The following is a 23,155-nucleotide window of genomic DNA, read 5'->3' on the forward strand; positions in this document are numbered from 1 at the left end:
ACCGCAGTCCCTGGAAGCCACCATTGTTCTTCACGTTTCTGTGCGCTTGGCTATTCTGGGTATGTCATGCGCTTAACTACAGAGTGTCCTTAGCACAGTGTCCCAAAGGTTCACCTGTGTTGCATGCACTGTGTGTTGGTCCTTCATTGCCTTTTTAAAAAAGTAACAGTTTTACACTCATATGTATTTAATTGCTCATAGCCTACAGGAACACATATTCCTCACAGAGCTAATATAGAGTGAACTTAAATCATTTGCAAAGGCAAAGACATTCCTTAGGTTGTAAAGATTAAATAATAAATACAAAAGTCCTTGGTGCAGCACCTGAATCAGGGAGGCCAGAGAGACCAAGGTGCTGCTCACATCACCTCAGCATTCCTGGCTCTCCTTGGGTCCTGGATCTGTTATGCCCAGATCTCGGGGACCCCCAAAAGACCACCATGGAGACTGAATCCTGCATGTAAAAGTAAAGAGCCTTTATTTCAAACTCTGGAGCTCAGTCTCTCTGTCTGTCTGACACAGCCATGAGAACAGAGAGCCCCGAGCTCAGGTGGGGCAGAGTTTTTTTTTATCATAGCAGAGGTTGGGATGAGGGGATTTCCAGGGTCCAGGACCCTAATTGACTGACAATTGTCTAGGGGTATCTGTAAAACAAAAATAGGTGTGTGCTAGACTCAAGGGCATCTGGCCACCTTACCTAATGGTTAGAATGTTTGGGGTGTCAGGTACTTCCTCATCCCTGGGTGGATCCCTGGGTAGTATCAGCTTAAGGCTTTTTCTGGATCTGGGTGTTGCCTGCCAGTAAGCCTGTCACAGAAGCTGTGTCTAGGCCCCTAAGCCTGTCATGGCTGCTATGTGGTCAAGCTGTTTTGGGGCCCTCCACAGGTCTCCCTTCATTATTGTTTAAGGCTCTATCATGTGAGTACACGCTATCATTTGTCTATGCCATGCTTCATTCATTCATCTGTCTATGAACATGGTTGCTCCTACCTTCTGCCATCACAGATAATGGTACCATGAACATGAGTGTACACGTAGCTCTGTAAGACCCTGCAGTTAGTATCTTCAAGTCTACAGCAGGAAGTGCATGCAGTCCCTAGAGCATCCGTCTCTTTTGTCCTTTGTGACGCTGGGTCTTGAACTTGAATCCCTGTGTGTGCCAGGCAAGTGCTGTAACCAAAAAGTGACATCTCCCAGCGGCTCTGATTTGCCTTTCCTTGATGGTCAGTGGTGGTGAGTGTATTGTGCTTATTGGGAATTTGTATATCTTTGGAGCAATGTCAACTCAATTATAATTGCCCACTTTTGGGTCAGGTTGCTTGTTTCTCGATACTCAGTTTTTAGATTTCTCTATTTATTCTAGATACTAGTCTCCTATCAGATATGTGGTTTGCAAATACTTTCTCCCATTCCTTAAGTTGTCTTTTTATTCTGTTGATAGCGTCCTTTGACTCACAAAGTGTAAAAGTTTTTTTTTTTCGGTTTGGCTTTTCAAGCCAGGGTTTCTCTGTTTAACAGTCCTTGCTGTCCTAGAACTTTCTCTGTAGACCAGGCTGGCCTTGAACTCACAGAGATTCATCTGCCCCTGCCTCCTGAGTGCTGGGATTAAAGGCGTGTACCACCACCACCACCACCACCACCACCAGGCTAAGTGTAAAAGTTCTGTGCAGTATTGTTCGTTTGTTTTTCTTACTGCCTGCCCTTTTGGTGTCATGTGTGAAGCATTTCCTTTAAAGGAAAGGATTCGGGAGCTGGAGAGATTCGGGAGCTCAGTGATGAAGAGTGTTTGCTGCTCGTGCAGGGGACCCAAGTTCAGTTCTTAGCATATGAGGTGGCTCCCAACCACCTGTAACTCCACCTCCAGGGGATCAGACCCTCTGCTAGCCTCTGGGAGCACCTGTACACACACAGCATACACATGCACACACACAAACAAATCTTTTAAAAGCAGGAAAGAATATGGGTGCATACGCCTGTAATTCCAGCAGTCAGGAGGTTAAAACAGGAGAATGCAAGTGAGAGGCCAGCCTGGACTACATAGGAGGATCTTGTCTCAAACAACAATAATAAACTAAAGGGAAAGAATGCCCAAATAGTTCCATGGAGGAAGAATAGTATTTTAAGAAAGTGATGCTGGGACACTTGGACACACAGCAGACAAGTCAGACCCTTCCCTCACACTAAGCAGACAGATTAGTCAAAATGGACCACAGACCTAGCTGTAAGCGTTAAAATTGTCGAACTTTCAGAGGAATATATAGAGGTAAAATTTTATGACCTTGTATGGGGCAGTAGTTTTTTGACATCAAAAAGCATAATCAGGGCTGGAGAGATAGCTCAGAGGTTAAGAGCACTGACTGCTCTTCCAGAGGTCCTGAGTTCAGTTCCCAGCAACCACATGGTGGCTCAGAACCATCTGTAATGAGATCTGGTGCCCTCTTCTGGCCTGCAGTCATACATGCTGTATACATAATAAGTAAATAAATCTTAAAAAAAGAAAAAAAGCATAATCAACAAAAGAGTGGGTACATTGGCCTTCATCAAAACCATAGTTAAGCAGATTGTCGAATCCGCTCACTGTAACTTGGTTCATAGCCCAGCAACAAGTATTTGTAGCTATTAAGCTCTTCTTTTATCTTAAAAGGTCTTACTACGTACCTTTGGGAGTCCTCCTGCTTTAGCCTCGCTGGGATTACAGATAGGGTCAGCACACCCACGAGATGTATCTAATTTTGAATGGTCACCATTAGCAGGTTCTGAAATACCTGAAAACTTTCACTTGCGTGCATCGATTAGCATTACGTTTTACCATCGACTTTTCAGTCTGAAAGAAATCAGACTCAAAATGTAATTACTTTCGACTTGTTGAGGGGGGCAGTAGTGAACAGCACTGAAATGTCACCTTTGTGTTTGTTTGCAGTTGGGGTTGGACTTGGAAGAGCTGGAGGAAATAGAGGAGGATGCTGGCCTTGGGAATGGCGGCCTGGGGCGGCTGGCAGGTAATCTGTTCCTGCATCTCTCTAACCTGTTGGCTTGGTGGAGGATCACAGGACAAGGCCAACGTCCTGTGTCCTCCTGATGTCCATCCATCACCATAAACTGGCCTCCGTCAGAGGCATGGGCAAATGTGTGTCAAAATCTTTGCCATTGCTAGACAAAGAGGAAAACGTACGTTGTCTCCCAGCCAGCACTTTGTAATTATCAGGAAGCCCGCGTTTGCCAGCATGGGGTCAAGGGTGCCAAGAAGGTTCCCGGAGCTCCCCTCCCTCCACTTTCCAGGGTTCAAAAGCCATTGCTTGGTGGGGAGTATTGTCCATGTCCAGTGAGGCTGTGGTTCCCACACAGGGAGCTAATGGCTCCTGGTAGACTAGGGCCAGGCTTTGGGCCAGGCTGCTTTCTCTGGCTACCACCTTTGAGAACAGCCCCAAATGTTGTTCTCTTCTTTTGAGTATTTTACAGACTTTTGGGGGCAGAGCAAGCCAGGTAATGAACATAGAAGCTAAAAAAGCAGTCTGGCTTTGTGGGGGAGGGAGGGAGGGAGGGTATCCAGGCTCAGGCTTTTTGGAAGTTGCCCTTTTATAAACCGAGATAGGCTCTGAAATGTACCTCTGTGTCTTCAAATAGTAACTAAGTTCTTTACGATTTCTAAGGCATGATATTTCTTTCAAATAAAACTGTGTACTTGAATCTACATAAAGAAATGACTGGTCCTGCCCACTCCACCCCCTACACTTTACAGCCTCCTCTCAGAGGCTACAGGTCAGGCCAGGCGTGGTGCTGGCTTTGAAAGTGAGCCCGCTCCTCAGACGTCCCAGCTCCTCTTTGCCCAGCCCTCATGACTGGCCGCCATCGCTGTCTCGCCTTGTCCGTGCTCTGCTGATGCAGAGCCTGTGTGCTCTCCTGGGGGGAAGCCCCCGTGGTCTTTATCAGCTTTGCCGCAGCCTGGCCAACCCACCTCTGAGCTCAGGGTGTCCCACCTCTACTTTGGCACCCGTTGCATGTTCTTTGGTGCCAGGCAGCTTTCCTTGTCACCTACCCTGCGTGGCCGGGACCTGGATGCCTCCCCGTCCCTGCCCAGCCTCTTCTTTGACCTGGTGGGAGTGAGTCCATGATGGCTTGCCTGATCTGTTTCTTTCCCAGGAGTCCAGGACCTCCTCGCTGCTGCTCTGCCTTGCAGGTGTCTGCATTTGGTGAATTAGACACGCGTTTTATCTGCTAGTGTTTCCTATGGCACCCTTCTCTTTTCTCTCTTGCTTCCTTTCTCCTTCCATAGCCCCTTCCTCCTCTCTCCCTCTATTGTTTGTAAAGCTGGTGATGCCTTACACATGCCTGACGAGCATTGTACCACTGAGATCTACCTCAGCCTTCCTTCTTAAAGCCAGAAGGTGCTTTTTGGATTTTTTGTTTGTTTTGAGAAAAGGTCTCACTATGTAGCCCTGGCTGGCCTAGAACTCACTATGTAGACTAGGCTGGCCTTGAATTCACAGATAGAGAATAGAAAGATAGAGATCTATCTTTCTCTTCCCCCTGAATGAATGCTGGGATTAGAGGCATGCACCACCTCCCTGGCCTAAGCCAGAAATATAGCATAGCTTCTTTCTGCATTTTTATTCAAAACACTTTTTATTTTATCTCTTTCTTAGGAAGTTTTTTAAAATGGATTTTTTTTTGAAAAGTTAACTTTATGTGTATGAGTGTCCTACCTGCACTGCATGGATAGATGAATGTGCACTGCATGTATGCCTGGAACCTACAGAGGTCAGAAGAGGGAGGGAGGGCATCAGATTCCTTGAACTGGAATTAAAGACAGTTGTAAGCCATCATGGGGGTGAACCTGGATTCTCTGCAGGAACAGCCAGTGCTCTCAACCCCTGAGGCACCCCTCCAGCCCCTCAGGAGATTTTGATTGGAACAAACCAAGAGCTCCATGGGGGACAGGATACTGCAGCTCATGTTGGGACCTAGAGGACTGGGGAGCTTGGATGTTTATTATCCAGGCCAGGGAGTGTATATCAGTGACCCTAGAGGACTGTGGAGCTTGGATGTTACTATCTGGGCCAGGGGGTGTATATCAGTGACCCTAGAGGCACTGTGGAGCTTGGATGTTACTATCTGGGCCAGGGGGTGTATATCAGTGACCCTAGAGGACTGTGGAGCTTGGATGTTTATTATCCGGGCAAGGGGGTGTATATCAGTGACCCTAGAGGACTGTAGAACTTGGATGTTTAGTATCTGGGCCAGGGGGTGTATATCAGTGACCCTAGAGGACTGTGGAGCTTGGATGTTACTATCTGGGCCAGGGGGTGTATATCAGTGACCCTAGACAACTGTAGAGCTTGGATGTTACTATCTGGGCCAGGGGGTGTATATCAGTGGCCCCATTTCTGTGCCTGACTCCCATGGATAGAGTCAGATGTGCCCCAGCTGTCAGAGCTGTGGATTTTGAATGTACAGAAGTCAAGCTGCACATTTGTGAGCAGGCTGGCATGGCAATGGGGGGACTTAAGCATGATCTCTGGGGCTTCTCACTTTTGCCCCCTGTTCTTGGGTGAGGGGAACTCAAGTGTACCCTTTTGTGAAAACTGGGGTTGCTATGGTTACCACTAGCTCCAGCTGCTTGCTGAATCCCAGTGGAACCTCGGGGTCCGGCAGTCCGAGTTCTGGTGATGATCTGTGATTTGGGTTGGATTTTTCAGCCTGCTTCCTTGATTCGATGGCTACCCTGGGTCTAGCTGCATATGGCTATGGAATCCGCTATGAATTTGGGATTTTCAACCAGAAGATTGTCAATGGCTGGCAGGTAGGTGAGCTTAGGTGTCTCCATTGCTTCCCAGTCCTCATTCATTCTCATTCTCTCTCTCTCTCTCTCTCTCTCTCTCTCTCTCTCTCTCTCTCTCTCTCTCTCTCTGTCTCTGTCTCTCTCTCTCTCTGTTCTCTGTCTCTCTTTCTCTCTCTCTCAAATGTGCATTGGTGTCGGGTTCCCTGAAACTGGAGTTACAGACAGGTATGAACTGCCATGTGGGTGCTGGGAATTGAACCTGGGTCCTCCAGAAGTGCAGTCAGTGCTCTTACCTGCTGAGCCATCTCTCCAGGCCCTTCAGTCCTCGTTCATACATGGAAGTGAGTGTGCACTCTTGGAGTTCATCTGACTGTGCTCCACATTCCCTGGAGAGAGCTCCCCAGTTCTTAGCACAGCACAGCAGGAAGCAGCATGTGTCCTCCAACATGACTTCCCTGTTACCACAAAGAAGCAGTTGGCCAAGGACTCACGAAGTAACATGTTGGGCCCGCTTGTTTATTCAAAGGAAAAGAAACAATTGTTTCACTCAAACCTTTAGGTTTCTGATGGGAGTGGATTTTGCATTTGGGGAAATGCAGATTTGAGGATGGTTGGTCCAATCAGCAGCATCCTCTAGAGCAGTGGTTCTCAACCTTCCTGAGGCTGCAACCCTTTAATACAGTTCCTCATGTTGTGGTGACCCCAACCAGAAAATTATTTTGTTGCTACTTCATAACTGTAATTTTGTCAACTGTTAAGAATCATAATGTTAAGATCTAACATGCAGGATATTTGATATGTGACCCCTACAGGGGTCAGGAGCCACACGTTGAGAACCACTGTTCTAGTGAGATGTGTTCAGGCATTCATTCCCGTGGGGGTACCTCCCAGGCCACAGCCCACCCGGTGCACATTGATTTTGCTCTATGACTTTAGGGCTTGCCCTTTTCTTTTCTTTTCTTTTCTTTCTTTCTTTCTTTTTTTTTTTTTTTCTAGACAAAGTCTCATACAACCCAAGCTGGCCTCCAACTCACTAGTAGTTGAGGCTGGCCTTGAATTCCTTATTCTTCTATCTCCACCTCCAAGTACTATGATTATAGGAATGTGCCACCATGTCTAACTCTGCACTATGACTGTCCTTTTTTATTTGAGGTAACTTTTTCCCCCATTTTCCATCTTCGTGTGTGTGTGTGGTTGTGTTATGCATGGTATTGTTTTTGTGTGTGTGTGTGTGTGTGTGTGTGTGTGTGTGTGTGTGTGGTATGCATGTATATATGCATGGGTTTTTTTTTTTTTTTTTGCATACTCCCCAGCCTCCCTCCCATGTTACTAGCAGTTCTGTGGATGGTTCACGGGTGGGAAGCCAGCCTCACTCACTTACTATCTCCAGAATATTTCTCCATTTATTATTGTGACTAGGGTCTGACTGTTGTTAATCCTCTGTCTTCTGTCCTGTGAGTCTGCTTGCTGTGGACATTTACTGTAAATGGAGTCATTCAGTATGTGGTGTGCGTGTGCGAGTATGTGGTGTGGGTGTGTGTGTGTGTGTGTGTGTGTGTTGTGTGTGTGTGTGTGTGTGTGTGTGTGTCTGTCTGTCTTCTTTTACTTCTCCCATTTTTTTGTGTTTTGTGTTTTGGTTTCTTGAGACAGGGTTTCTCTGTGTAGCTTTGGTGCCTGTCCTGGATCTCTGTAGACCAGACTGGTCTCGAACTCACAGAGATCCACTTGCCTCTGCCTCTTGAGTGCTGGGATTAAAGGCAAGTGCCACCACCGCCCAGCCTTCTTTCACTTCCATCAGCATTTTTTTGCAAGATTCACCCATAGTGCAAGGGCATCAGTCCTTCACTTGGGTGATTTTCCGTGTCTTTTTATTTAGGTATCTTTTTCTGACTAGTGAAGGACTCTGTTGCTTTAGTAGTGTATGTGGCCTGCCTGGTTGGAATTTTTACTGGGTGTTTTGGTGCCGGGCACCGTGTGACCTCTGCATTTTGCATGCCCTGCCCAAGAGCAGGGTTGGTTTGTTGGCATCATCTCCTCCGCATTGAGAACTTCCTTCCCGGCTGCCCCTCCAGGTGGAAGAAGCTGACGACTGGCTGCGCTATGGGAACCCATGGGAGAAAGCGCGGCCCGAGTACACGCTGCCTGTGCACTTCTACGGGAGAGTGGAACACACCCCTGAGGGCGTCCTGTGGTTGGACACACAGGTACGGAGGCCCAGCCCACGGACACACTGCTGCTGAGCAAGAGGGCTGCCCTGAGTGAGGGCCTTTGTTATCACCTTGACTTCATTTTGGGAATTTTGGCGGACTTTGGTAAAACCCAAGGAAGGGATTATTCTCACACACACATCATCAATACTTGCACTTCGGTGGGTATTCCTTGCATTAGAATATGATGCATCTCACACAGCAGTAGTTTAGCCAGTGCTGTGTGTTGGGGTCAGTGCTGGCAGCCAGAATGTTCTTGTGCTACTAGATGACACAGAGCCAGTGCTTAATGACAAGGCTCAGAATCCTGTCCTGCGGGGGAGAAAGGTATTGACTAGGAGGACGAGAACAGCTCCCAGATAAATCACAGAGCCTTGACGACTGCTGTCTCCTGGTACCACCTATGACCCACAGCTCTGTGTAGTGTCTGAGCTAGCCAACTCCTGGTGGGTATGCCAGGCCTTGGCCAGTGTCCCTCCCTCCCAGCTGGCCCCTGTGTGGTGCCAGTCCGGGAAGATGTAGTGCAAGAGAACAAATCAGCTCTAGGGTTAGAAGCACACACCCTGGTCCCTGGAGAAGGGAGAGCATTCTGGAAGCGGGGAATGCAGGGAACAAGGTAAGAATAGGGACCTCAGTTATCTGTGGTGGAGAAGGATAAGCAAACATGGAAGCCAGGTGGCTGGGGAAGCTCTTTGATATTCTAAAACAGAGTTTTAAATAGGAAACCTGGGCCTAGAGCAGTCTAGAGCCAGAACAGTCTAGAGCCATACTGTGCAGACCATATATAAAAAAGCAGAAAAGTGATCCTGTGTCCTGCGTGCGTGCGATGATTGGTCAGTGTACATGATGAGAGCCTTATTAGCTCTGAAGACTGGGCAGGCTGTGGGGTGACTGGACCTGTCCTCCGTAAGGTGAGCCTGTGTAGGACAGGAGAGAGACTTGTCAGCAAATAGGAAGAAAAAGGGGATACCTGAGTTACTCCTGGTGACCCAGACACACTGTCCTTTATGGATGTTAGCTAACTGACTTTGCAAAGCGGCTTGGCAAGGAGGGAACAGGGCAGAGTGGCTGTGCTTCTGTCTGGGCTGATTTAGGTACATGGAGGGTATGGTATGGTTAAGGTACGGTCAAGAGGAGCCCTGCCAAAGGTGTCAGACACCTGTGGGAGCAGGTGTCGATAGGAGTTAGCCAGGGCCTGGACTCGCCAAAGCAGAGTGGCTGAAGAGAGAGCGTGGGTGTATGGGGGAGGGGTGGGGTGCGTGTGTTGTGGCACCTTGAGAGGCCAAGGTGGATTCTTGAGTTGCCGCCGGTACTAAAGTAGATGGTGCTGGGAGACAGGTGTGGTTGGGAAAGATGTCAGTGGGGCTGCTCTCCCTCTGGATGGCCTTGCTCAGGGTGTCTGGATGGCACCCCGAGAGTGCAGGGGCAGCACTCTGGTAAGTGTTCTGACAGATGAGTGTGTGCAGCGGGAGGGGAAGGAAGGAGCATGGGAGCAGATGGGTTAGGGACCATGGAGAACTAGAGCTGTCCCGCCAGGGAATGGTGACTGGGCAGGGAGGGGTCTTTGCTGACTCAGCCCTACGTGTGCTTTCTTACGGTCAGGTGGTACTCGCCATGCCCTATGACACCCCAGTGCCTGGGTATAAGAACAACACCGTCAACACCATGAGGCTCTGGTCCGCCAAGGCACCCAATGACTTCAAGCTGAAGGATTGTAAGTTCCCACTGTGGCTCCTGTACGCTTGTCGGTTTAGATGTTTTATCCACACGCTGGGCCCTCACCACTCCTGTCCCTGTTTTTATACTCTCTGCTGGGGTGGGGCAGCTTGTGAAGTGGGTGGCCCTTACAGCTCCCCTACAAACACGACGGGCAGACAGGATGCCAGGCTCCAGCCAGCCAGGTCATTCAGACCACATGTCCCCAAGAACAGGGCTGGGGGTTGATAGTGTGCAGCGGGAATGAGGCGCGGTGAGGGGAGATGCCTCCTCTGTTGGGATGAGATGATGTTGGCCGTGGCCCAGGGGCATCTCAGACTCCTCCAGGAAGCTGCTGAACAGCTTTATCAGCCTTGCCTCACAAGACCTATGGGCCTGAGTGGAGGCTGCACTGACTGGGCTCTGTCTCTCCCTAGTCAACGTCGGGGACTACATCGAAGCCGTCCTGGACAGGAACTTGGCTGAAAACATCTCCAGGGTCCTGTATCCCAACGATAATGTGAGTGGCTAGTGTACTCTCTGTGAAGTGTAGACACGTCAGGGGGAGACCTCTGTGTACATGGAGTGGCCGCACCACACATCTTGCAGCAGTGCCTGGACATGTTTGGAAGAGTGTTAGCACATGCCTGTCACATGCTAGGTGGTGGTCATAGCTGGATTCTCTGCTCCCATCTGGGTCTAGTGTCTGGTGGCTTGTTACTGTCAGAGGAGCCCTGGAGGGACAAAGCTCGGTGGTAGACCTTATGTTTAGCATGTCCAAAGCCCTGGGCTCAGTCTTCAACACCAAAAATAACCACCAGAATTTGCCTATCTTGATTGGTTGGGCACTCTTCAAAGTGGAATTCTTCTCTCAAAGTAATCTGTGCACATGGTAACGGGGTCAGTGCATGAGGTCTGTGCACATGGTAACGGGTCAGTGCAGGAGGTCTGTGCACATGGTAACGGGTCAGTGCAGGAGGTCTGTGCACATGGTAACGGGGTCAGTGCAGGAGGTCTGTGCACATGGTAACGGGGTCAGTGCAGGAGGTCTGTGCACATGGTAACGGGGTCAGTGCAGGAGGGTGCATGGTGGGGGGGAGGTCTGTGCACATGGTAACGGGGTCAGTGCAGGAGGTCTGTGCACATGGTAACGGGGTCAGTGCAGGAGGTCTGTGCACATGGTAACGGGGTCAGTGCAGGAGGTCTGTGCACATGGTAACGGGGTCAGTGCAGAAGGTCTGTGCACATGGTAACAGGGTCAGTGCAAGTCTGTGCACATGGTAACGGGGTCAGTGCAGGAGGTCTGTGCACATGGTAACAGGGTCAGTGCAAGTCTGTGCACATGGTAACGGGGTCAGTGCAGGAGGTCTGTGCACATGGTACAGGGTCAGTGCAAGTCTGTGCACATGGTAACGGGGTCAGTGCAGGAGGTCTGTGCACATGGTAACGGGGTCAGTGCAGGAGGTCTGTGCACATGGTAACGGGTCAGTGCAGGAGGTCTGTGCACATGGTAACAGGGGATCAGTGCAGGAGGTCTGTGCACATGGTAACAGGGTCAGTGCAAGTCTGTGCACATGGTAACAGGGGATCAGTGCAGGAGGTCTGTGCACATGGTAACAGGGGATCAGTGCAGGAGGTCTGTGCACATGGTAACAGGGATCAGTGCAGGAGGTCTGTGCACATGGTAACAGGGTCAGTGCAGGAGGTCTGTGCACATGGTAACAGGGTCAGTGCAGGAGGTCTGTGCACATGGTAACAGGGTCAGTGCAGGCAGTGCAGGAGGTCTGTGCACATGGTAACAGGGGATCAGTGCAGGAGGACGAAACCAAATGCTCCTGTCTCTGGAGACCAGGTACGTTCCAGAACTTCAGGTGTGGGGTGTCTCCTGATGTCTGTCTTGAGATCTGGTTCTGAATAGCTGTGGTACTCCTCGTAGCTGGGCTTGTCACTCCCACTGATAGACCAGACACCTTCTAACTAGGTGATCCTGTGCTGAAGGTTTATATGCAGGCCTTGCTGTCAGGCAGGCTGGTTTCCACCATGCAGCCCTCCAGCCTCCCACCTTGAGTAGGGCCCTGGCCCTCTAGAGGGATAAGCATGGGAGAAAGGGACAAGCAAATGCAAGATGCAGCCCCCACCCCCACCCGTCAGAGTCTGGAGATGCTGTGTTGGTGTTGGGTGCCACAGCGGTGCTGTTTTGCAGTTCTTTGAGGGGAAGGAGCTGCGGCTGAAGCAGGAGTACTTTGTGGTGGCTGCCACCCTTCAGGACATCATTCGAAGGTTCAAGTCCTCCAGGTTCGGCTGCCGGGACCCAGTGAGAACCTGTTTCGAGACGTTCCCAGACAAGGTCCGTAAAAAGGAGTGATCTCATTGTCATAGGGATGGGACATCCTCAGGGCTTCTGAGGTTTCTACCTCGTGTTCGGGAGGGGCAGGAGGAGGATGGCATTGTGTCCTGAGTCTCGGGGTCTCTTCCAAAACCAGTGCAGCCCTGGTGTGTCAGAAGTGGAGGCAGGGAGGTCACTGTGAAAGGCTCCTGATGCATGTGACAGGCTCACGGTAGTAATTGTAACTAAAGCTATCCCATCTGAGATGAGGGAAGTGGCCTGTGAGGGTCCCCTTCTGTACCTGCTTGGAGCCTAGCTGCTCTTGAGACACGTATGCCCACAGGTCAAAGCTATGTGAGGGGACAGTTGACTGTAGGTCACAGCTACCTTCAGAGCTAGCAGCACCCTCCTGCACCTCTGAGTTTCTGGGCTCCTCCAGAGGACATTCCTAGGCTGGTTCCTTCACACCCTGGTCCACCACTTCAGGTGCCATGGGTGAGACAGCTGAACAGCACCCCTCCTGAACTCTAGGTAGCCATCCAGCTGAATGATACCCACCCGGCGCTCTCCATTCCTGAGCTCATGCGGATCCTGGTGGATGTGGAGAAGGTAGACTGGGATAAGGTGAGTGTGAGAAAGGAAAGACAGTGTCCTCCTTGGACCAGGGTTGGGGGACGGCCTCTTTGGTAGACCTCAAGCTGTGCGACACATGGTGATTATGGGCTGAGCTAGTCCCAGAGCCTCAGGAGATCTGGGAATTCACTGTTGAGAGTGTCAAGGCCCTGGAGAGAGTATCTGGCTCCAGGAGATGGATGTTCTGTGGGACAGTTGCATAGCAGGACAAGGGTGACAGATCAGAAGAGACAAGGATAAAGACTCTAGGGATCTTGTACATGTTTTCTCCCTTGAAGTTTGGCCGGGCATGGTGGCACATGCCTTAATCCCAGCACCTGGGAGGCAGATCTCTATGAATTTGAGGCCAGCCTGATCTACACAGTGAGTTCTGGGCCACAAACAACCTAGAAGTGTTAAGCTTTCGGGAATATATTAGTTGGCTGTGGTGGTGCATTCCTATAATTGAGCACTCAGGAGGCTGAAGCAGGAAGGTAGTAAGTTCAAATCCAGCCTGGGCTACATAGTAAGGAAAAGCAGTCGGGGAGTCTGCAGTGTTCATATCTGAAGACTGTCTAGAGGCTCCGTTTTCCTTGGTCCTCCTCTTTGGTGCAGCAGCATCTTCTTGGTTGAGCTTTAACTAGATCACCAGAAAACCATATGGCAGTTTTCTTGTTCCTTTTCAGAAACCAGAGCCCCCCTCTGGCCTGATAGTGTACACTCGCATTGAGGCTATCCCCGGGGCAGGCCACACGGTGACCTGTGGTGTCAGACAGTTTAATGGGAACTAGCAGAAAATTGCTCCATTGTCTGATAGCCACCAACAGCAGAGGGGTTACAAAGGAGAAATGAAAAGGTAACTGTCAGAGAGCAGGGTCAGGGAATAGGGTCTGCTGTGTGTGTTTACATGTGTGGGATGTGAAAGTTAGGTAGGCGTGTCAGTGTGGTGACTAGCCTGGGCTAATGAAGAGCAGAGAGCAGAGATAGAATGAGGGCCCTTCCCTCCTGGCTCCGGTGTGTCCCTGTGACATCTGCTGTTCTCGATGTGTAGGCCTGGGAGATCACCAAGAAGACCTGTGCGTACACCAACCACACTGTGCTGCCTGAGGCCTTGGAGCGCTGGCCAGTGTCCATGTTTGAGAAGCTGCTGCCACGGCACCTGGACATCATCTACGCCATCAACCAGAGGCACTTGGATGTGAGCGTGGGCTGGGGGTAGGGACTGGACAACACCACACGCTTAGCTCCACCACACTGGCCTTATCCTGCCTGGCAGAGGAGGTATCTTACTGTGAGGGCTAAGGACTGTCACCTGGCAGAGTTCCAGGTTGACCTGTGAGACCCCTGCTCTGTATATGGGAAGCATGAATGTGGATCTTCTTTAAAAAGTCCATTCTGAACAGACTGTAAATCTGAGTGTCTTTCCTGGGCGGCACTGGCGGTGTCCTGACAGGTCCAGGCGATTCAGAACTAGAACCTGCCTAGTCTGTATTACCCCCAGAGAGGATGGTGGTACATGAGCAGGGAAATCTCTGGTTTGGGGTAGTTGTCATGCCTTTGCATGTGTGTAGTACTGGGGATGAGTTTGCCATGCCATCATTCTGTCACTGAGCCATACCCCAGCCTTTTTGTGACTTCCTCAACCGGGGAAAGAACAGCTGTCCCTCTAATGAAAGTATGGCTTAATGCTGCTCAGGTCAACAGGAGCCATGGTCTAGCTCTCTCCTCATAAACTGGATGGCACTCTCCTACCCCACTGGTGACCCGATTTCCTCAATATAGCTTATCTGGGTGAAATATGCAATTCAGGGCCTCTGTGAGCACATCTGAGCTAGGTTTTGGGTGAAGACACTCAGGTAAGTGGCTAGTTTCAGGGACACTGATGTTCAGGGCTGGACATCGCAGCCACTTGATTGGCAGTATAGTGGACCCTCCTAGGCATGGTGGTGTCCTGGGCACTGGGGAGCACCTCCATTACTGTGGGGTCTTCAGCCTGTCTTTTCCTGTGTTCTTGGCTCCAGCACGTGGCTTCCCTGTTTCCTGGGGATGTGGACCGCCTGAGGAGGATGTCTGTGATTGAGGAAGGGGACTGCAAGAGAATCAACATGGCACACCTGTGTGTGATTGGGTCCCATGCTGTGAACGGTGTGGCAAAGATTCACTCCGAGATTGTGAAGCAGTCTGTGTGAGTGAGGGGCTCTTCACCAAGCCTAGGGGGGTTCCTATTTGATCTCCAGCCCAACCTGGACTTGTCCACTACCCTACCATGACCAAGGTGTGGCACATAGCCCTCATGCCACCAAGTCACTTTCGGACACGGTGAAGGCGCCCAAAGCCCCCACCACATCACACACCAGTATGTTCGTTCACGGGTGACTTGGGTGACATTGGGGGGACATCTTCCTCTGCTGCCAGTAGTCCCCTCATGTGCTCCTGCCTTCTTCAAATGTCTAGCTAAGAGGCATCTGCTGCTGATTGGGTGATGTGGATGCCCCACATGGGGCCAGGTGTCTGGGTCCGGCCGATGAGGTGAGGAGTGTGATACAACTGAGGAGTTTCTTCCTCCAATTCTTTCTCCAGAGTCCTGAATATCCACCACCATTATCAGTCGAGCAGACCGTGGGTGCAGGGCCCTTAGCCACATCATCTGTGTGGAAGCCCTCTTGTGTTCTGGGGCTTGGTCCAGCACTTTGTGTATTTCTCCCCATATCCACTTCTTAGCATAAGGGTGTGGAGAGTGAGCCCCCGAGTCTAAGCTCTCCTGCTGGTTCAGTCTCCACTCTCATGACCTTGACTGTTCTTCTGACACCTAGGACATGACAGTCACACAAGCCCACAGCCTCAGCTTTCAGTGGTAGTGCAGACCCTGCTCATGCTTCAGAAAACCAAGCGGCTGAGCTCTCGAGCCTCTCGAAGGCTGATCTCACAGTCTCGGGCTGGAGAGATGGCTCAGTGGTTAAAAGCACTGACTTGCTCCTCCAGAGGTCCTGAGTTCAATTCCCAGCTCACAGCCATCTATAAGGGGATCTGGTGCCCTCTTCTGGTGTGCAGGCATACATGCAGGCAGAATACTGTATATGTAATAAATAAATAAGTCTTAAAAAAAATTAAATAAATCTTTGAGCCGGGCGGTGGTGGCGCACGCCTTTAATCCCAGCACTCAGGAGGCAGAGCAGGTGGGTCTCTGTGAGTTCGAGGCCAGCCTGGGCTACCAAGTGAGCTCCAGGAAAGGCGCAAAGCTACACAGAGAAACCCTGTCTCAAAAAACCAAAAACCAAAAAAAAAAAAAAAAAGATCTCACAGTCTCAGTCTCACCTGGTTTAAAACGGCCTTTGTGAGAAGTCTCCGCTTTCTGTGTCCGCAGTTTTAAGGACTTTTATGAGTTAGAGCCAGAGAAGTTCCAGAATAAGACCAATGGTATCACACCCCGACGGTGGCTGCTGCTGTGCAACCCGGGGCTGGCGGATGTCATCGTGGAGGTGAGTCCCTGGCCCTGCTCTCTGTCCTCCTGTGAGGTACTAGGCCAGTCTGAAAAGGAGCAGTGGGCACAATTAGACTCACCAAGCTTTTCCCAGAGTGGCTGTTGAACTAGTAAGAATATTTCTTTCATGTCCAGCAGGGTTCCTGGTACAGAAGCATTGGAGACCCCTCAGCACACCATAATGGCCCCCGCTCTGGTTATGTGCCAGCTTGAAAGCTAGTCTGGGCTTTGGGAAGGCCTGGGATGTGGCTGAGTGGCAGCCACCAGCCTGAGAGGACTAGATGAGGCTGTACCCCGAGCATCTTAGGTTCCTAATCACATGCTTCCATGTGTCAGACACTCTGCTGGAGTCAGGACTACAGAGTAGACCTAAGGCCTCCCTGAAGGGCACAGTGCCCTGAGGCTGGGAAAGAGTCCACATGGAACTTTGTGGGCAGGGTGAAGGAGGCTCTGAAAAAGCCAGGGAAGTCTGGAGCAGCTTTTCTGGGGACAGATCTGGTACAGTACTCATGCCCCGAAGGGGTCTGGAAGCCAGTACAGTGTCCATACAGCACCAGACCTTTTGTGGGAGAGGCAGGGGTGAGGGGGTGGGAGAGCTTGTGGGAGGCAGACAGCAGGAAGGCCCTTAATGGCATGTGTTGGAAATGATTGTTGCTATGGTAATGAGAAGGCAGCCTCTTGGCTCATGGTGGTGGAGGTTGGAAGGAAGAATTTTTCTGCTGGTCCAAGGCATCACCTGGGACAGGGTGTGTCAAGCAGGAGATGCCGGGCAGTGGGAACTGCCAAGGCTCGTGATTTTGTTGCGTCCTAGTGGCCATATGACTGTGGGTGTGAGAGGGCGTGGCAGGAGAGAGGGCCCAGAAGGGCAGGCAGATCCCAGAGAAAGTAGAGTGCAGGGTGACAGATGGAGGGACAAGCTTCATGATGGCTGAGGTGTGGTGAACAGGACTCGTGTGTCCTCTTAACCCAGAGAATCGGGGAAGGTTTCCTGACGGATCTGAGCCAACTGAAGAAGCTGCTGTCACTGGTGGATGATGAGGCCTTCATCAGAGACATAGCCAAGATCAAGCAGGTAGGCTTCCTCGGCCTGCAGTCTGCCTCCCTCAGGCTCAGCATCTGGGGCTTGGGTAGGCCTGGCTCAGGACCTCCCTCAGCTCTCCAGACAAGGACTCATTCATCTTCAGGGTCGTGCAGGTAGGCCTGGCACATGAGTCTTCACCTCACTCTGTTCCTCCATCAGCAACAAGCGGGGATGCCCCTGGAAGACACCGGCAGGGGCATTCCGTTTTCATCTGGGAGAGCTGAGGTTGTGGCCTCTAATAGTCCCTGGTCAGGTCACTGGCACCTCCGGTTCAACAGAACCTAGGAAGGTCCCCCTGTGGTGCCATCTGGCAGGGATGCTGGCGGCAGCATTTGGGGCAGCAGGAAGTTGTGTCTTGGGCATCCGTGGCAGTGCGGAGTTTCCAAGGCCCTCTCTCCAGCCACTTCTCCCCACTGTGCCGCCCTCCCACTGACCCCGCTTGCTTTTTGTGCCTGCAGGACACCGTGGCCCCTTTACTTAGTTCTCCCTTCTCTGCGTAGCTCCAGGTCTGGACTTGGCCCTCGTTTTTCACTTGCTTGTGTGGCCGGCGCATCCGTCTTCACTGTCGTCCACGTTTGCCTGCTCCCTACTCTCTCCCAATGCGTCTCCGTCCCCAGCTCTGGTCTCTAAGCCCCCGGGTTGTCCACGCTGGTTTCTGGGGAGACGAGAGCTTCTTGGGTCAGGTGGAAAGTGCTGGGGGCCTGGGAGAGCTTGCAGGCAGTTCCCGTGTCTGTACAGTCTCCATCTTGCGTTTCTCAGGAAAACAAGCTGAAGTTCTCTGCCCTGCTAGAGAAGGATTACAAGGTGAAGATCAACCCCGCCTCCATGTTTGATGTGCACGTGAAGAGGATCCATGAGTACAAGCGACAGCTGCTCAACTGCCTGCACATCATCACCCTGTACAACCGTGAGTTCCAGGTCCCCGCGACAACGCCTCTCCCTCCCTCAAGAGCCACAGGTGGCCCAGGACTCCATCCTCAACCCCTGCCGTGTGTGTGTGTGTGTGTGTGTGTGTGTGTGTGTGTGTGTGTGTGTGTGTGTGTGTGTGTGTGTGTGAGTGGTGTGATGGTTCCTTTGCTGGGTTTTCTATGTGCTTGGTATTGGAGCCTGAGGTTGGAAAACCTCAGGACTGGGACGCGCATGGTTGGTTTGTTTGTTTGTTTGTTTGCAGAAGCCAAGAACAGTCTGTCGAGCTTCAGTGCAGGTGGGGCTTTGTACAGTTTCCAGGCAAGGTCTTAGCTCATTTTAGTTTTTAAGTTTATGATTTCTATAATGAAGTTTGTCTTGTTTGGAAAGACTGTACTTATTAGAGCCGCCATATGAGTGCTGAGAACCAAACCCAGATCTTCTATAAGAGCAGCCAGTGCTCCTAACCGCTGAGCCATCTCTCCAGCCCTGCTCTCTGGGGTTTTTTTTTTGTTTGTTTGTTTGTTTTGTTTTGTTTTGATCATGTAAACAGCTTATTCTTCGTTGTGTCTGGGCACTTGGGCCTAGAGGCCACCTATTCCTGAGCTCAGGATGAGCTGGATGCCCAGGAGGATGCGGTAGGAGATTCCTCTGCCAGGGCAGTTTTCCGGCTTTCCTCCAGAAACGAGTCTGAGCCACGTTTCCTTAGCACATGGCCCTTTGCCTTGTGGGTAGTCCAGCTGAAGTCTAGCCCGCCCTGAGATAGGACCTGTTAGATTCCCGAGACCCTGGTGTCCTCCACACCTGTTGTCCTTGATGGGAGTTACTAAGTGATCTGAAGTTTGCCTCGTGCCCACTTTGGTAGTTTGGTGAAGATGTAATTTGTTGAGGTTTTTTTTTTATTTATTTGTTTTTGTTTTGTTTTGTTTTTTACTAAGAGAAAGAGTCTTGCTATGTTGTTACCCAGGCTAGTAGTCCTGAACTCCTGGGCTTTTTAAATTTTTTTTTAAGAAATCCCTTCTCAGCCTTTCAAGTGTCTGCCTATAGGTGTAGCCACCCTGGCCAGCCTCCTTTTTACCGTTCCCTTTTCTTCCTGTTATTCTGCCTGGTTTCCAAAAGTGGGAAGTTTAGAAATAAAACATCCATGTTCCCATAGAACCAATGGTAAGCCCACTCCTTAGCTTTGGCTGCTGAACGGCTGTCTGGGGATGCTTGTTACAAACACTCTCACCCCTGATTGAAATGTGTGAATGGATGGGTATGAGTGGTTACTGTGTCTCAGGCCTCTGACCAGATCTCTACAGGAACATGTCGGGTGCGAGCTTCTCAGTCTGTGAAGTGAAGGGGCCTCTGTGACAGAAGACTTGAGATTCAGCCTTTAAGGAGGACAGCCTGTTCCTGCTCATGGTTCCAGGCTTCAGTCACCTGGCCCAGGGGTAGCACATATCTCACAGTGGGAACACATGGACAGAGAGGCCTGTTCATGTCATGACATCCAGGAGACAGAGACAGGAGAAGGCCTCTCTCTATGCCCCCTTCAAGGGCAGCCTTCTTGTGACTAACTTCCTTCCACAAGCCTCACTAGGCTCCATTACTTCCTCCTGACAGTGTGTGCTAGTGACTGTGCCTTTGGCACAGGGGCCTTTGGGGCATTTCCAGATGACAGATAGCATACACACGCCACACACAGGCAGTGGGAAGACTTTCACGTTTCAAGGGCTAATGGTGCCAGACTACAATCCTGAGGTCACCTCCTTTCTCACTATCATTAAAATGATGTGTCTAAAATGTGTTTTAAGGACTGGCAAGACGGCCTGACAAGGAAAAGCTTTTCTGCAGAAGCCTGAAAACCTGATTCTGTCCCTAACGGTCGAAGAGGACCAACCTCAACATGTGGACAGCAGCACATGCACACCCACCCTTCCACACATGAGCACATAGTAACCATAGCAAAATAGCAAGAAAAGAAAAACACGTTTTGAGAACCCAGTGCATGTTTCATACAGGCCTTTGATTCCTCATGACCACAGGCAAACAGCTCCTGGGTTGACATTTATTTTTGGAACCATGTGGGTAGCTTTCCTCAAGCTCAGGATACTGCGTGATTTGTCACCAGTGGTCTTAGACAGCCTTCTCCGCCAGCCTGGTGTGCAAGTGCAAGCCTAGGGAGGCCTTGTTCCTCTGAGTGACAGGTTCCTACAGAGGTACTTAGCCACAGCTGTCTGTGTATGTCCTAGGTGAAAACACAGTCTGATGAATGTGCCTCTTGCTAGGCTACCCTGGGGAGCTGGGCAGGGACCGTCTGGTAAAGTTGCCTCTTCTGTTTGCCCTCTAGGAATAAAGAAGGATCCAGCCAAGGCCTTTGTGCCCAGGACTGTTATGATCGGGGGCAAGGTGAGGTAACTTCCTCCTCATTCCTTGTCTTGATGCAGCTGGACCTAGAAGCACGTGCTTTCCTGACCTGTCCCTGGGCAGCCTGCCTGCTCAGAAAACAGGTGTCAGTACACAAAGCCAGTAACACCTGGCCATGAGGAGCCAGGCTGGGGCAAGAAACCTTTTACACATTAGTAGACTGTGAGGGAAATGGATTCCAGCCTGCTGGCCGCACTCATAAGGAGTTAGGGGATCCCCAGCCCCAAGGGCTGGATCCCAGTGGCTTTATGGAGTACACCCCCGCTCCCCATCCTTTCTCTGCCTCCAGGATTTCACAGTGCAGTGGTGGTTGTGACTGTTTCATCTGCCGCACGTGAGGCCACACTAGGTTTAGCATGGTTTGAATTGATTTTATTCACTGTGACACATTCCAGGGGTAGTGGACATGCTTGCCACATCCTTGTACTCAGCTGGTGACTGGGTCTCGTCAGAGGAGATGAGCTGTTGGGGTGAGCGCCCTGGGACAGCCTCTCATGGCCATCCACAGATGGCACTCCAGCTGTTCCTGCCATTCCATGATGGAGTGAGGCAGACAGAGGCTGCCCTTGGCCAAAGGCCATCCTCTCCTCTGATGTCAGGGTCTGGAGGGTCAGACTCAGCATCCGAGTGCCTCGCCTTGTTTGGTCTCTGCCCACACCCATCACCTGGTATTTTGGAAGCAAATTGGGATGTCATACTACTTTGTTAGTATTTTAGTATGTACAGTCCAAAGCAATATGGACTTTTAGGAAAGTTTTCAAGTGTTAAAATAAATGAACTTAAACCTAGAGAAAAGTAGGAAGGACCGCAGAACGTCCTGCTCCACCCCTCAGAGTGGAGTCCAGATGAGATACTTTATACTGTACTGTCCAGCTTCACAGATGTTTCTCTAAAACCATAAGATGTTTAGATACTCAGCATCACTGAATGATCAAACACCCATCACGATGGACAAGGGTTCTTCCAGGCCAATAAATACCAACCCACTCTGGCACCACTTGTAGCGTGAATCTTAAATGGTCTTATTAATAAAATCAAACATGGAACCAGGTATTGGGGGTGTATGCTGGAAGATCAGAGAAACAGAACAAGCCACAGCCACCTCACCTTGCCAGTTCCTCAGCTGATGCTATTCCTCAAACTGGATGCCTCTCAGTTGAACTGTGCTGCTCAAAAGCCTAAAAGCTTAACCAGGCTTTAGTTCCTGGTCCTCACACCTTAAATACCTTTCTGCCTCCTGCCATCACTTCCTGGGATTAAAGGCATGAGTCACCATGCTTGGCTGTTTCCAGTGTGGCCTTGAACTCTCAGAGATACCGACAGATCTCTGCCTCTGGAATGCTAGGATTAAAGGCGTGTGCTACTACTGCCTAACCTCTATGTTTAATATTATGGCTGTTCTGTTCTCTGACCCCAGATGAGTTTATTAGGGTGCACATATTTTGGGGAACACAATACCACCACAACTACTACCCACTTCGTCTTACTAGAGTTTAAATATTTTCTCTTGTGAGTTGGGGATTCTCATTGTGTTGCCTAAATTGGCTTCAAGGTCCTCTCCCTTGGCTCTGGACAAGCAGGCGTCACCAGGCCCAGCCAAAGTTACATTTACCTTTCCTTCGTAGTGCTGGGGGTGGAACCTAGGGCTTGCCACACGTTAGACAAGCACGCTGCCACTGGGCCCTGTTTTTAAGTGTTAGTGATTTTTAACTGTTTTAGTCAAGACTTCAAGTAAAGTCGCAGAATTGAGATTGGTCCCTTAATTTTTCTAGAATCTGTGGGTTTTCCTTCTGTGGTTTTGTTCCTTTTTGTTTGTTTGTTTGTTTGTTTGAGACAGGGTTTCTCTGTGTAGCTCTAGCTGTCTGGGAACTCACTCTATAGACCAGGCTGGCCTTGAACTCATGGAGATCTGCCTGCCTCTGCCATCCAAGTGAGATCAAAGGCATGCGCCACTACCATCTGGCTTCCTTCTGCATTTTTTAATTTTAATTTTCAGTATATTTGTTATAGAAGTTGGAATTTTCTCCTGGGGTTAGCCTTTCCTGAATATATACCTCTGGTACATGCTAGTATATTCCTTTGTTTTCTGTAAATTAATAGCTCTAGAAGTCTTTGTTTCTTTTTTGTTTTGTTTTTTTTTTTGTTTTTTCAAGACACAGTTTCTCTGTGTAACTTTGTGCCTTTCCTGGAACTCGCTTTGGAGACCAGGCTGGCCTCGAACTCAGAGATCCGCCTGCCTCTGCCTCCCGAGTGCTGGAATTAAAGGCGTGCGCCACCACTGCCCAGCCGTCTTTGCTTCTTTTATCTTGTAGTTTCTTTTTGTTTTGTTTTGTTATTTCAAGACAGGGTCTCACTATGTTACCCTGGCTGTCCTGGAACTATATAGAGCAGGCTGGCCTTGAACTCACAGAGGTCCACCTGCCCCTGCCTCCCCAGTGCTGGAATTAAAGGTGTGCGCCACTCCGGCCAGCTACATCTTGTAGTTTCTAAAACTAGAGTCAGAGAATCAGATTCAAGGATGGCAAATTCACAAGTGAGGTGACATGGAGTCAGTAGAAGTCAAGACATTCCCAACACCGGCAGCAGGGCCACTGCAGGGCTCCCGACCAGTCCAGCACAGGTCTCCCTGGCTCACAGGTCCCTGCCTTACCTGCCC

General features: G+C 50.3%; 1 protein-coding gene across 1 annotated transcript in view; it reads left to right on the forward strand.

Moving 5' to 3' along the window:
- Positions 1–23,155, forward strand: part of Pygb (glycogen phosphorylase B) — a 57,371-nt gene that overhangs the window by 26,614 nt on the left and 7,602 nt on the right. Inside the window, exons 3-15 of the mRNA XM_028893435.2 lie at positions 2,921–2,999; positions 5,697–5,800; positions 7,852–7,983; positions 9,589–9,700; positions 10,119–10,201; positions 11,885–12,028; positions 12,539–12,631; positions 13,671–13,817; positions 14,641–14,804; positions 15,984–16,098; positions 17,071–17,172; positions 17,941–18,088; positions 20,423–20,481. Coding sequence (XP_028749268.1) covers positions 2,921–2,999; positions 5,697–5,800; positions 7,852–7,983; positions 9,589–9,700; positions 10,119–10,201; positions 11,885–12,028; positions 12,539–12,631; positions 13,671–13,817; positions 14,641–14,804; positions 15,984–16,098; positions 17,071–17,172; positions 17,941–18,088; positions 20,423–20,481 — 1,482 coding nt within the window. The remainder of the gene's footprint in view (positions 1–2,920; positions 3,000–5,696; positions 5,801–7,851; positions 7,984–9,588; positions 9,701–10,118; positions 10,202–11,884; positions 12,029–12,538; positions 12,632–13,670; positions 13,818–14,640; positions 14,805–15,983; positions 16,099–17,070; positions 17,173–17,940; positions 18,089–20,422; positions 20,482–23,155) is intronic.

The sequence above is a fragment of the Peromyscus leucopus genome, chromosome 4 (assembly GCF_004664715.2).
Source record: "Peromyscus leucopus breed LL Stock chromosome 4, UCI_PerLeu_2.1, whole genome shotgun sequence".
Taxonomy (NCBI): domain Eukaryota; kingdom Metazoa; phylum Chordata; class Mammalia; order Rodentia; family Cricetidae; genus Peromyscus; species Peromyscus leucopus.